The sequence below is a fragment of the Stegodyphus dumicola genome, chromosome 5 (assembly GCF_044657685.1).
Source record: "Stegodyphus dumicola isolate Sdum_Otavi_A_Nest chromosome 5, ASM4465768v1".
Classification (NCBI taxonomy): Eukaryota; Metazoa; Arthropoda; class Arachnida; order Araneae; family Eresidae; genus Stegodyphus; species Stegodyphus dumicola.
In genome coordinates, this window is record NC_140772.1 from 152,119,782 (window position 1) to 152,134,777 (window position 14,996).

Genomic DNA, 14,996 nt, shown 5'->3' on the forward strand with positions numbered 1-14,996 from the left:
ACGTTGCTAACACCCCATTACAATTTTTAAATCGACGAGTCTCTCTCGGGGGAAGAGGTGAAGTGGTTAAAAAGCAAAATGAAAAGTTCAAATAAAAGGAATTAGATCAGAAATCTTACTTCAAATCCATAGAATTAGCATTTGGACCATCATTCAGCACTGCGGTGTATGCAATCGGAAACCAGCCCCTCCTGAGAAGAAAAATATTCTTACATAACTATATTTTCAGCAGAAATATACGCTACAAAATAAAATCAGGTAGAAAATTAAGTATTAATCCTGAGCAAAGATAATTAACGAGTTTTGACGTGAAAGTGTGAAGTATTAATGAATGCATGAAGATAAATCATGGCAAACCATAGATATTCAGAAATTATAAAAATAAAATAAATAAAGCAATAATTTATGCTTTATATTCCTGTATGTACGATATAAAGGATACTAAACAACATCCTCTTTAAAAACATCCAAAAGGTAATAAAAATACATAATTACCTCTTAAAAATTTAGGTACGTGATTTAATTTAAGAAATGAATCAAATAAGGTAAACTTCAAGAAATTTTTGCGAATGGGACACCATTTAATAAAAAGGAATAGCATTTGACTTTTAATACGGGCCTTGTAAGTCTCGAAAAATAAGTTTTTCTTGTCTTATTATTTTCGTTCATTCAAAATTATTTAAAAATAAATAGAATCAAAATTGGACGCTGGTTAAATATATGTAATTTATAATGAAATTAAAACACTTTTCGTCCGAAAGAAGTGTCTTAAGGATCAGATAAAGTAGAATTTCGTTTAATCCAAAATTTTGAATTTCAGCTTTTTTGGAGAACTCAGAAGATTTAGAAAGAAGATTTAAAATCAACTCTTTTGAGATTTTTCTAATGTAAAAAGTATCTTTTAGAAATTTTCATAATGTGCATATGTTAGATATACTGTTTTCCAATATTTTGTCTGAAGTAGTTTACTTGACAATATGAACAAATTTTCCCTTAAGCTAATTTCGCTTACCGCATTTTTTTTCTATTATGTGGCGCACAGAAAAACTTAAGTTTATTATTCTTGTTAAAAGATATTATTAAACTCGTATTACAGCTCTATGATTATCTGTTCAAACGACACTAGTAGTCAACCTTTCTAAATCATCTTGAATTATGTAGCTGGCAGCCAGCGGTTATTAGAAACTCTCCAGAAGTAAGAAAAATTAATATTACTGTATTCCACACGAAGATAAGTCGTAGTTTCGTCTTGCAGTGCAAGTTTCTGCTTCGAAGGCTTTCATTTATTTATTAATTACACAAGTTTGGATAAATAGTATGGCAACGAGATATAAAATTTAAGTGAGAAAGAGAAAACTTTCAGAATACGTTTCCTCTACTTCAGTAATAATGATGATTATTATTAAGTGATACACGAATGATTTTTACTTAGGGATCTACGAGGTGTTTTAGGAGTACATATTAAGGAACAATTTCAACGAAGAAACGAAACGAAGTTCTCATTTTAACGAAGTAATGATTTTTCTTATTCGTTCTCATTTCAACAAAGAAATTTTTAAATGTTGTGAATTTTGATTGAAAAACGCCAAAGAATCACCACAAGTTGATAGATACCAGTATTGTGCCGCCATTTTTAAGCTCACTAGTTAATAAAGTCAGTCACTTATTACGACCAAATTTTCCGGAATAAAAATGTATATTAATCAAAAGGAAAATCGCATGTTTATTAAACTCATCATCTCTGCGTACAAAACTCAAACTGGTAAAGACATTCTTCATTGCAAAAAGATCCTACTTGTACTTATCAAAGTTGTTTGCAGTTCATTCATTATGACCGTAGCTTATTATTAAATTATCTAGTACTTCAATAAAACAAACGAAATATTTCAACCCATTACTCCTCGTACCTGTCAACCACTGTATTCAGAACTCTTCCTCCCGACTGAAGCTCAGAGGGGCAGAATTTCTTTATTTTAAGATTAAAAACAATCCTCTAGAGGCGGTAAATGACCACATGTTCCTTCTCGTATTTCAGCTGAGAGCAAGTGGAAGTGCAATGTCGAAATTCATCGGTCCGAATCCCCTTTAGTCCTCTTTACCGATGAGAGTCATTGCAATCTGCAAACGATTCTAGACGCCAGGTGATATATAGATAAGTAGAGACACGTTTTCGTCTGACTAACATCAGGAAAAAAGACGGTAGGAGTGGCCGTGGCGTGCTTGTAAGGGAAGGCGTTGTGATAAACGGATGCACAGAACACCACATTTTCGATAGAGGTTCACTTACCGGAGATTTTACAACTCACAAGATCCATAAATTCTTGACCTTCGTTTTTTCAAAATGATCCGGTTCAGGTTCCCTTTCGGCAACCCCGGCATCTCTATTACCCATAACAGCTTAGGAATGGTATGAGACATGTTACTAGATCTGGTAATATTGTGGCTGACTCTTTATATTGGATAAATAAGATCCACCTAGTTCCAACCAACTTGTCCGCTATGGCTGAGGAACAGCCTAAAGATACCCAGTTATTTAAAAACTTGCCAAGTCTGATCCATCACTTCAGTTCCAACTTTTGCAAATATGACCTAATTTAAAACGTTATTGTGATGTTAACACTACAAAAGTGTGACCATATGATACAGAGAAGTTAAAACTACACAATATTTAGATATCCACTGTTTATCCCATCCAGGTATTACAGACTTCCGTCAACTTTTCAAGAATGATTTGGCCTATCTTGACGCCAGTTGATATATAGAAAAGTAGGGACCCACTTTCATTGTCCTAACATCAGAGAAAGAGACCGCTGTGGTGGTCGTGGCGTGCTTGTACGGGGAGGCATTACGATGAACAGTCGGAACGAGCTCCACATTTTCGTTAACTAACAGGAAATCTTTACTGTGATGAAAGTTACGCCTCCTCGTGAGCGTCTCTTTCAAAGTACCATTGGTCTCGACCTTGTTTTTATGGATAGCAATTCACGGGCATATATAATTCATGCTGTTGAGAAACTCCTGGAGTGTTGTGATGTGATTATTATCACGGTAAAGCCTTAAGTGCTATCTGCCTATGGGGAGGAATACCTTCGTGGAGGACGTTCTGAGGGAAATTGGCTCGTTTACAGATTACATATGAAGAAAACCACGAAAACGCCTATGTAGACAGCCCTTTCGTGGGATTTGAACCTCGGACCGAACTACCAGTATTCAGCGACATTACAGCTCGGCCGTTGGTGGGCCTTGAGGAGTTCCTCGAAAGTGAAGATATCTATAGAATGGATTGGCCAGCTACATTACGAAGATGTTTGGCAGACCGAACCTACCCTCCGGAGCACACTCCTTGAATAAGAAATCTTATCACCAAGAATTATTAGATAATCTGGTATTGTGCATCGACGGATGGCGCAACGCAACCATTGTTGTTAGGGCACGGCATATCCCTCACTAAGGCTCTTTGGATTGTTGTCCTCCAGTGTTGGTGAAATACGTATTTTGTACCAATGCCATTCTATCGGTAAAGCCTTTTCTGTTCGTTCCGTAAGGTATAAGTCTTATTAATTTTTTATACTATATTTTCCTCGTCTTTAAATGCTACATTTTGCCTCTCTAGTATCATGCCTTTTAAATCTCGCTGCCATTCTAATTTACTTTCTAACTTAATTACGTTTTAGACTGAGCCTTAAGTGTATTGCGTTCTCGCGTTTTTATCCGTTTTACACAACTAGCACACCTAAGAGACTATGGCTGTGACCAAGAGCTTTTTTGGTAAACTTTATTATGAATACAAATTTATAGATTCTGACAGTTATTTGTTTATATATCAAGAATCGCTTTTAAGCAGTCCATTATTATATTCTTAAGTAATCGATTTGTACTTTTCATAGCCACACAATTACAAATTTATAAATATATCATTTGGACTTTGTTATCGCTGTAATTAGATAATATCCATTGAGAGCATTTAAATTGAAACTTAATTGTATTTAAAATGATTTTCTCCTTCCTTTCCGCGTGCTTTCGTGTAGTAGCTGGGTAGCATGCCCGGCTATCAACCGGGAGGTTCAGTGCTTTAATCCCGACAAAACGAATGTTTTACACGTCTCATACATCGTTAAACCAAATGACTCTACAGTAATTTTACTTTCCCAAATTCTGTCCCACTAATCAAGTATTTGAAACTGTCGGGGAATTTCTCCAGTATAACTGTACTTCCCTTCAAATTTTATCTGCTAAGAATTTGTCTATGTGAAATACATTTAAATTTTATAGTAATGCATGTAATTTACACGATTAATGTTACCAACGATTTCTTGTTTGACCCACTGGACAGACCATCTGCTGTGGTCTCGCAAATGGATTTTTGTGCTAACTCGACATCAACAGCTGGGAAGCCTAGCAGCACGATAGCTATCCAGTTGGCAGTATTCTGTAATGTTTATGGAAAATTACAAGGAATGCAGATAATGTCATACTATTTGGGAGCTATTCTTATATAGAACACTATGTAATCAGGAATATATAAATACTTTTATATCATCTATTAAAAATAAATTACTAAATGGCAAAAATAAGGTTTAAGTATAGAGCCATGAAAAATGTTTTTAATGCTATTTATAGCTTGATTTTTTTTCATTTCTAATAACATTTATTGCTACTTTTCCATTTTACCGACGCAGGTGATAAAGTCGCCAAAAATGGTACAACCGATGCCAAACGGAATATCCTCGCTGATAAGCTTTTACGCTTGATTTTCAAAACAAGTAGCAGCAGTTTCTTATCGGATTGATTGTTTCTTTCAATACCGGCATAAATGTACATAGAATTTTTACCAGATAGTTCAATTTTATGCCCTAAGTGATAGAAATTACTTTCAACGTGTTAGGTTTAGCTTCGCCGGCGCTGAGAATGTTGATTCTTTTTTTTCGGAAAAATCAAAATTTCTTCTTCGTTTCTGCTAAATAAACTTCTTTAGAGCATATCGTGCTGATAACGCGATAGAAATTACTTAAATAGCAGATATATTTTGAAAATATAGTAGAAAGAAATAAGCAACCCTCAAATGCATGTTACATGTTTAGTTAACCAAGTAAATAAACATAACGTGCATTTGTGGTTTGCTTATTTCTTTCTATTATATTTTCAAAATATATCTGCCATTTAAGTAATTTGTATCACTAAGGGCTTTCGCGGTAATTAAGTCAATTAGGATGCAATCACATCGCTCACCCGAAGGCGAAAATATAGAAAAAGAGAAGTCAAAGGTTAAATTCATCAATTCTAATGAGAATGCTCTAGTGAAGTAAAGCACTGCGATTTTACATAATTTCTGAGTAAGCTATTCTTACGAACTGAAATAATTCTTGCATTTAAATTTGTATTCCATAAGATTTAATTTGAAATTAATGTAAATAATTACTGACAGAATTAGGCTTTTGTAGCGTAGTTTACGTGAGATGAGATCACTTGGGTCATGTGATATGAACCAGTGAATCAGGATGTTGAACCAAAGAATGTATAAGGATAGATTCTCCCTATAGATTCTTTGGTTGAATCATAAGATCATAGTAAATTTTTAATGTCTTTTTACGAATTTATTGTCTTTATTTATTGTCTTTTTACAAAATTTTAAATGATATTAAAATGCTTACGCTTTCAAAAAAAATTATTAGAACTAATATTTGTTATTTATGTGTATACTGTGTGTTGTCGGCACTAAGTCTGCTTGGCGAGATTTGCGCCGGCCAAACGGAAAAGTACCCATTTATTTTGTTATTTACAATGTGTTCTTTTTGCTTTGAATATTGATTTAATTTACTTAATGAGCTTAATCTCCAAATTAAACTGCTTGAAATTACGGGTTAAATCACTAACACTATTTTTCTAGAAAATATAATGTGGGAGTTTTTAAATTGTCTTAGGATGAACCGTGCTTTTGAGGTAATCGTGGACGCTATCCGCTATATTACCAACAGGAAGACTAATTTAAAAACAGCAACGTGGTGCTGAAAAAGATATTGAAATGTATAGTGTTCAATTATCTCTAAACTTCAGTTTGTTTCACCCTGAGACGCCGTTCTGGCAGAGTAGAAAAATACCACGTTTTAATTTCTTATGTGTATGCTTTTTGAAGTGTGTTGTTGTAATAATCGATTGTTTGATGCTGACCTGACTGTACTTAAATGGTGTTTTATTTTATATATGTATACCTCATGTTGCATCAAACTACCATTTAATTAAACATTAAATGGTATCCATGGCTTTTATTTCTTTAATTATTAATCTTAGACGTGGGTTAGGAAATTTATTAAAATCAGAGACAAACAGTTTCAGCGCGGTAGGTGGAGTTTTCTGTAAATATAAAATGCAAGTTTCAGTTGATAAGATAATTATTACACATTAACGTTTTTAACACAACATTTGTCATCCTTTTATCTGTAAAATTTCAGAGATACAGTAAATAAATATTTTTAAGAAGCCACTAAATCAATTTCATATATACACGTCTTACAAGGGTCATGATCTTGTAAAGGTCCAAAACTATCACTTTAAATGCACTTCTTCCTTCGATTTGGAGAAAGAAGTTCACACAAAAACCATTTAATAATATAATGAAGAATAGATCTTCAAAATGCTCACCGTTTATGTTGTATGCCATTGTAACGCGCACAGAAGCTGCAAGGAAATATCAACATCATTTCTTGAATTATTTTGCCAATCCCAAGGCCTTCATTTATCCTTTCAAAGATCATAACAAACTGGTATTTAAGCCCCCAAAGAGAACCAGACCAAGTCTGACAAAACATACTTATGCGGTGACTGATGCCTGTGCTGTGTTTACTCTGTAATGAACGAACTGTAAACTTAGATTTAAGCTTACACGGCGGAGAATATTTCGAGAGAATAACTTATAAACATAAAGAATTAATGGACACCATAGCCTAAAACAATCAGATTACTCAAGTTATCTGGATTTCAGGAACGGAAAATTAAATCGGAAAGACTTCAATTCCTCTTTCTTCAGAAACGTGTTCTGGATTCTACTTTGCTTAATACCATTAGTTGGCAAAACGTGCCTTAACTGAATGGTAAAAATCCATATTTTATACAAGATATCAATCAACCGACCTAGCTTGCCAAAAATATTGCATGGAGTATTTTCCGGAACATGTGAATTGATCACCCACAGCATTCAATCACATACTTATTGACGACCAATTCCTTTACCTTATTTTTTAAGTCTATCAAGAATCTCATGCATGACAGATAATTAACAATAACTGCATGATTAAATGAAGAGTTTTCATATTACTGGGAGAGCAGTTAAGTGACACTTAGATCTCTTGATCCCCCTTTCGAACTTTTATTTGTAGAGTCGCTTAAACAATAGAGTTTATAGAACAGCTCTAGAAAACTCTATGGAAGAATTCCATAGAGTTTTTTTTGTCCATAGTTTTTTTGTAACATGATAGAAAATGAGCTGAAACAAATATACAGAATGTGTTGCTCTAGGCCAGTGTTTCTCAACCTTTTTTGTGCTATACCCCTCCCAATCTCTCTAAAATTTTCACGCTCCCCCTAGCATACACATAATTTTTAATATTTAAAAATTGAAATATACATGAAAGAAACTTGAATGGAACTTTTAAGAAGAAATGACTACGACATTTTGTGAGCAAACACAGTAAGTGAACTTTCAAAACATGGAGAACTGAAATTCAAGAAGTGAAAGTTTTTTATTTTAAGTATTAGTAATTTTTATTATTTAAATTTAGCGAATTCCTTGCGCTTGATACTTGCTGCAAAGAAATTTTATGTCAGGTTCCAGTTTAGATAACTTGAGCCTCAAGTCTCCCGGTTTCATTATATCCAACAAATTTCTTTTTCCTTTTTTTTTTTTTTTTTTTTTTTAAAAGCAGCAAATCATTTATGGCACTAAATCTGCATTCAGCAAAATATGAAGATGGAAACGATAACAATTGTTCTCTTGCAAATTTTGTTGCATTTGGATATCTGATTCTGGTTTCCTTACAAAGCTATGTCATCGCTCCTTTTATATTAAACAACGTTTTAATTGACTCATCATTTTGCATTTCTGCGAGTTCTTCTTTTTACTGCTTATTTGAAATATCAGCCAAATCCACTAGCATTGGCTACATCATCCAAGTTCAAAAATTTGTTTTAAGTTAAAAAATCTTTTAAATCAGCTGATAAAATTTTCAGATGATAGACAATAACAAGTATAGTGGTAGTCACGTCACATTTTTGGAGCCAATGAGACTTTTCAAAATTTTTGTGGTAAATAGTATATGCCTGACATAATTCAACGAAGATAATGAAACCAAATATCTTACTTTTGCATCATAAGTTTGCTCCTTGAAGTTGTTTATTTAATATATTTAATTTTTGAAAGATATCGGCTAAATAACTCACAATTGCCTCGTTATCATCCGTTAACGGATTTTTTATTTCAGGTTTGTTGCTTAAAAAATAACTAAGAATATCAAATAGTTCCATAAATCCTTTCAAGCCGTTCCCTTTCGACAGCCTTCTTACTTCAGTGTGAAGTACAAGTCTCATATAGTCTTCATTTTGTTCTTTATAAAATAACTTGAAAAGACATTCACATTTAATAGCACTGATACACTTTATAACTGAATTTAGTACTTCATTTAGAACAGGCGAATTGTTTTTAGCTACCAGGTTTTCTCTGTGAATAACACAATGCACAAAAAGCATTTCTGGATTCTCATCTTTTATCAATTTTAAGCAACCTTTTTTTCTTATTCCGTGCTTTAATTTTATTTTTCAACTATCATATTAGGAGCACCATCTGCAGTACAAGATGTATTATATTTTTATTGGTATATTTTTTATATCTAAGTAATTTTTTAGCTTACTATAAATATCTTTGGAGGTAGTGGTGCTTTCTAATGATTTACAGAACATTTCTTCGCCAAAATCCCCTTTATGAATATATCTTGCATAAGTTACAAGTACGGCTTCACTGTCTCTCAAAGTTGGTTCATTCATTTGCACCGAAAATTTTCTTGTTTTCAGCTTTTCAAGAAGTTGTATTTCAATATCCTCACTCATTTAATCTTTCTTCTGCAAACAGTATTGTTATTTAGTGGCATAGCTTTAACGTCTTTGTCATCTTTTTCTAGAACAGTTTTAAATGTTGATATTGATGGTTTGATTAAATTCTGCCCTACAGCATGGCTTTTACCAGATTAAGCGATGAGTAATGAAATTTGATAAATAGCCTCCAGAGCACGATTAACAGTTGCATTATGAGCAGTAAATAGACACTTTAATATTACTCTATTTTCAAAAATTTTCCTTAAAGTGTGAAAATATTTCGAATATGAATTAATATCAGCATTATGTTTCGTCTTCAAATGTGCCTCAAGACGACCTAGTTTCATTGATTTGTTGGTCAGGCATTATTGGCATAAAAGGACAAAAGTTGACCGTTTATGGACCGGGTATGAAACCAAATTTTAAATATGCCTCCGAATACCGACGAACGTTTTTTCTTGCTTGCACCCCTCATTTCACTAAGGGCTGAAAGAAAGAAATATAAGATCAATATAAACAAAGCTGAAAGCAGCTGCTGTTGCCATTCAAGAAAAGAATAATATACCGGTTGCCATTCCTACAGTAAAAGATAAAATAAATTCGTTGGCTGAAATGTGCAAGAAACCTCTGGAAAGCATAATGTGTCAGTTATTTAAATGTCTTTAAAAGCATTTAAATGTCTATGTCTACAGCGAGAATTCTTTATAAAATATTTAAAATGCACCGCAATTTAAAAACTTTTTTACGTATACATCACTTACATTTTTCTTTATTTTGGGGAATAAAAAATGAAATTTCGAAAACTTTGACTTCATGAAACATATTTAGAACATCCTTTGTCCCCTTAAACTCTGGACGAGTCCATTTTCGAAGTGCCCCCTTAACAGTCGCATTGCCCCACGGCTGTATGTGTGATCTCTTCTCCTCTTTTTGGGGCTGTGTTATCCGTCGGTTCTCTGTAGGGTTCTCAGTGGGTAGCGTTCTCAATGATGAGGTATCGAAATGACTGAGAGGTTTGGTAATTCACGATGGGCCATTGGAACGGGAAAAGGCTTGCAGTGAAGAATACAGCAACAATGTGGCCTAGCGATGGACTCTCAGCAGCAGCTGTAATTGTATCAATGAATTTTTAACTGAAATTAATAAAAGGTATAGTTTCGTATAAAATCCTTGAATTTATACAAAAATCCGGAAATTATCTTCTTTAGGGATATAGAAAAATGACTTAAGAAAACATATTCGTTCCTGTATATTGTTTTGAGTTTTGAGCGTAAAGATACGAGTAAAGATTTCGCTAATTCTTTAAAGAAAGTGAATATTAAACAATCTATTTTTTTTGTATACGGGGACCGTATTAAAGTTACATTTAGTATATACATATTTCTACCCATACTCAACGCTGAAGCAGTTTTCATAAAATTCATAAAAAAGAGAGAAAGAATAATGGAAAAAAAAGAAAACTGGAGTAAAAATATGTAAGGGCCCCACCGAAATATTTTGAGTGCTTAGAGCCTCTAAAACTCTTAATCTGGCCCTGGGAAGAGGAGCGAGAAAACAATTTTAATTAAGTTTCCGACAACTGTATGAGCAATTCAGCTGTCAATCAAGAGTAAAGTACTTCTGCTTTATAAAGCGAAATTCTTGATCCCACTTTCGTAACTCTTTTTTAAACAGTTCTGACGTCATCTGTTCTTTATGATTACTTTTCAAGGAAACAAGTAAAGTATTTACACTTTTTAAGTATCTTCGCTTTTGAAATTTTCAAGTACTTAAAGTCTACGACACTCAGTGCCGTTTATATTGTCATACGTAAGAATTGTGATTCACTTTCAATTCAGCCAGTGAATTTTCAATTTCAGCCAGTGAATATTTGGTCTTTAAATTTAGTGTTCGGTTTAACATCATTTTATAGAACAGTCCAGCTTCACTGACATTGAAAATGTCTTTTTCTTAGTACTTGCGAAAAGTACTAAGAAAGTTTTCTTCTCTTTCCGCGGCATTTGAGTTTAACACGCAGCTCAATCCCCCTTATAAATTTTCCTCAAGAAAGGTTGTTCTGTTTCTTAAACCTATCTAACCGTTCATTTGAGCGCAAAAAGGCCGATTCTTGAAAGTAACGGGCAAATTCATTGGGCTTCGTCTGAAGCATTTGTTCAGGTACTGGCAGATAACTGCTTCTCTTAATGGTGGACTATTTCAATAACACTTCTTAAAACATCCTTATGCTCGATCTTTCACAGTTTTTGCTCGTAACCAGATTCAGAAATGATCAAGTCTTACCAATTCTGTATGCCCAACAGATGTCGATTTGGCAGCATCTATTTTGCTATTTTCGAATAATGTTCAATGCAGAAAGCTTTACATTTACATCTCAATATGCGAATTAATTTTGACAAAGAAGTAGAGAATTTGGTCAAAGAATACGTGAGAACATAATTTCGCCACCTGTGTCTTATCCAGTAATCATTAAGAAAGCAGTCATTTTCCCCAAAATACGCTCAACTGCAAAGCAAAATTTCATAAACTTTATGAAGAATATCCTATGTATTGCAAAAGCCCTAAAGAATTCAAAACCTCCATTCGAAGAGCAGAAGTTGGAGAACATTTATATTGAAACAAAACAAGTCGATAAGGATCAAAATTTTATTTCCTAATTGCATAAACCAAGCTCACAGGATTCATTACTTCTTTGCCTGAATAGCGGAAATCAAGAATACATCCACGTTCTTTGGTTAAAACATCGCGTACACCGTATGATGTTCTTAGATATGTTTATTGTCTCCTCATTCTCCTAGAATTTGATTCATTTCATCTTCCAAAGCCTTTGTTTTAAACATAGAGTAAAGTGGAGATAAAGATAAAATAATAATAACGTAGGTAAATGGATAGCCTCCTAAGAGGGATGATTTTAAGGGTTAATAATATTTCTCTAAAATTCGCAGAAATAACACAAAAAAATACAAAAAAAAAAGTTTTATTCGAAGATACACTTACAGTTCGTTATGTCCGATTTACATACCTGTGAAGGTTTGCTATAATATTAAGTGCATAGGAAACTGAACGGAAAGAAAACATTTGTTCGTTTTAACCGGGATTCGTTATAAACCGCGTTCATTATAGTTAGATTCGACTATATGGAACGAAACGTCCAAGTATTAACTACAAAGTACCAATTAAACATTTTCCTTGGTCTAGGATCGAGGAAAAGGAAGTTAAAAAGTAAATATTTATTGTTGGAAAAAATAATAATTGAAAGTAAATAAACTGTGATACGACATTTACACATACCAGTAATTAAAATGGTAAGTTGATTTCCTTTGCGATGAGGTAATCATAAAATACAGCTTCCTGTTGTACATTTTTCAAAAGGATCAAAGGCAGGAGCAATATTTACGATGCAAATATTCAGCATTTTATTCTTACAGGAAAATAAACCATATTCCGAATTACTTTCTTTAAAATTTTTGGAAATATTTCAAAACGTAAAAGCGATATGAAACAATCTGCAGAGAATCGTACCTTTTCATTTTCAGGTATGAATATTGTCATAAAAGGCTGAATATATTTTTCCCAAGAGGGATATTAAGTTTTCTGTTTGAAAATAAACCAGCATTATAAAAAGCAAGAAGAATCCCATTTTACTTCAACAGACGTTTTGAGATTGCAAAGCGCACACGCAGGAATTATTTAGCAAAGACGCATAATTCAGCGATGGGAAAGAATATTTTATAAATGACACTACAATGATTTCTTTTCAATAAATGACTTCTTACCAAAGTCTAAGACAAGGCTTATTTATAAACATTTAGTTCGATAAGCTAATAAAGGTAGAACATTCGAGGGCTATTAGTTGGATTAATTAATTACTGTAAAGCATGGAAGAGCTGTCTACTTAATGTAAGGGATGTCTTCGGGGAGGACTTTCGAACAGAATCTGGGTTGTATTTATGCTACACATAAAATTATAAAAACCTCATGTACTCAGCGTGTTCAAACCATCGAAAGCTGAACAAAGTCGGTAATCATGGGAAACTTATAAACATAGATAATCTTCGAATAATCGTAAAATCAACAAATTAGCAATCAGAATGCAGTTTGAAACTAAAGATTAATCTCAGATGCAAGCTTTTTGAGTGTAAATTTTAGCTTAGGTTTTTTTCCTTCCTCTACATGCCTTTGTTAGTACACTCAACATAAATATATTATATACAGTGCAGTCATAATAAAGCATTCCTGATATGTGAACTCTAGCGACCTACACGCTCAATTGATCAAAATAAAATTTCAGATATTGTTATTTGAAGGTATTCGCCCGAGAATTTGAGGATTCAGGAGATCTCACGGTTAGGGTTACAATGAAAAAATTTCAAAATTTCTGAAAGCAACAACTACTTTCCCGCTTTTTTCCTGCACAAACTGATCAGCGCATTGAAAAATGACGTTGGAATGATATACGAATGGCAAAAATTGCCGACATAAAACTTTTGCAAAGAACATCGTAAAGTACCAATGACAAAACAAGACAGAAGATTGGGAGGGGAAAAATTTTTTTTATAGGAATTAACAAGTTTTCAATGTGCCCACCTTTGCACCCTTTTTCTTTATTTATAGTAGCTGCCATCTACTATAAATAAAGAAGGTTCAGAGTAACCTATAAATCCTTTTTCATTCAATTTTTCTGTACGTACAGAAAGAAATTTTTAGGTGTGTCCAGACCGGACACACTGTGCCGCAAAGGATTAAACTGCTATCTGCCCTTTACAAGTATACAAGCTACTCAGGATATTCAGTTGCTGATGTTAACATGAACAAATTGTATTATACCTTATAGTTCACATAAGATCTTGCTCTCAAACAAGATTTTGAAAATTAAAACGAAGTTTAAACTTTGAGTTAAAGCTTAACTCTGAAAGAAACAAAAAATTATACTTCCTTCGGAACTCCCTCGCGACTGTAAATTTTCGACCCCATAAATTCCGCCTCCGAGAGGATGATCATAAAAGTGTTACAAATGAGATTTGTCTTTAGTACGGTAATACAACGCACGCAGGAGACTGTTCACAACAGTAACGAACGTAACTTACAGGAGGAATCTGTATAACTTCACTATCGCATCTTTCAATCATGACAAATCTCGTGGATTTGATGTGCACGCCTTAGATTTCAAATAATCCGAAATCAGAAATATATCGATACACCAATATCCCGTTTTTATATGATTTTAAAAAGAATCTGTCCAAGTTTACGGGATAGCGTTTCACAATTTAATTTACTCAGTTGCAGGTTATCTAAACAAATACTTGTTTGTCTCTTATTTCTGCACATTGTGTAATCAGATGACTTAAATGATTTAGTTAGGAATAAGAAGTCCTATAATATTTCACAGCTTTCATTTCTTCAATAATATAATACTGTCCTCTTTATAGTGATATCAAAGAGATAATTATGAAGATTAATGCATAATGTCCGATCTAAGTGTTCGATGAACATGGATCAAAAAATTTATGCGTAGCTCAAAATATGCAAGTTATTAGCATAGTATCAAATTTAGTATATTTTCATCTACTATTTTATGCTGTGACAAGAATACCGTCTCTGACAAATTTAAAATCGAGAATAAACGAAGTGTGTGTGTGTGGGGGGGGGAATGGCTAGCGTCGTTTAACCCTTTCCGGCACGCTACCTTTAAAGTCGAAGTTTTGATTAAGAAAAAGGTAGGCAGTCTAATTAGGCCTAGAGGAGTACACAAGTAAAATTTTGTGAAGATAGCACTTATCGTTTTAATTCTGTAGGTGTGCCAAATGTGGCACACTGATTGAATACAGTTTCGAAAGGAGTGCTGAAACGAGTATTGTTGTTAATGAACTGACCGATGAGATGCGGAGAAACAAAGAATACAGACTCTCAGTTGTCCT

General features: G+C 33.5%; 1 protein-coding gene across 3 annotated transcripts in view; it reads right to left on the reverse strand.

Annotated features, from left to right (window-relative positions):
• LOC118196369 (BAR/IMD domain-containing adapter protein 2-like) overlaps window positions 1–14,996 on the reverse strand; it is a 299,892-nt gene that overhangs the window by 22,246 nt on the left and 262,650 nt on the right. For all 3 annotated transcript variants that reach the window (XM_085817242.1, XM_085817241.1, XM_085817240.1), the window contains one exon: window positions 120–191. In XM_085817242.1, coding sequence (XP_085673368.1) covers window positions 120–191 — 72 coding nt within the window. The remainder of the gene's footprint in view (window positions 1–119; window positions 192–14,996) is intronic.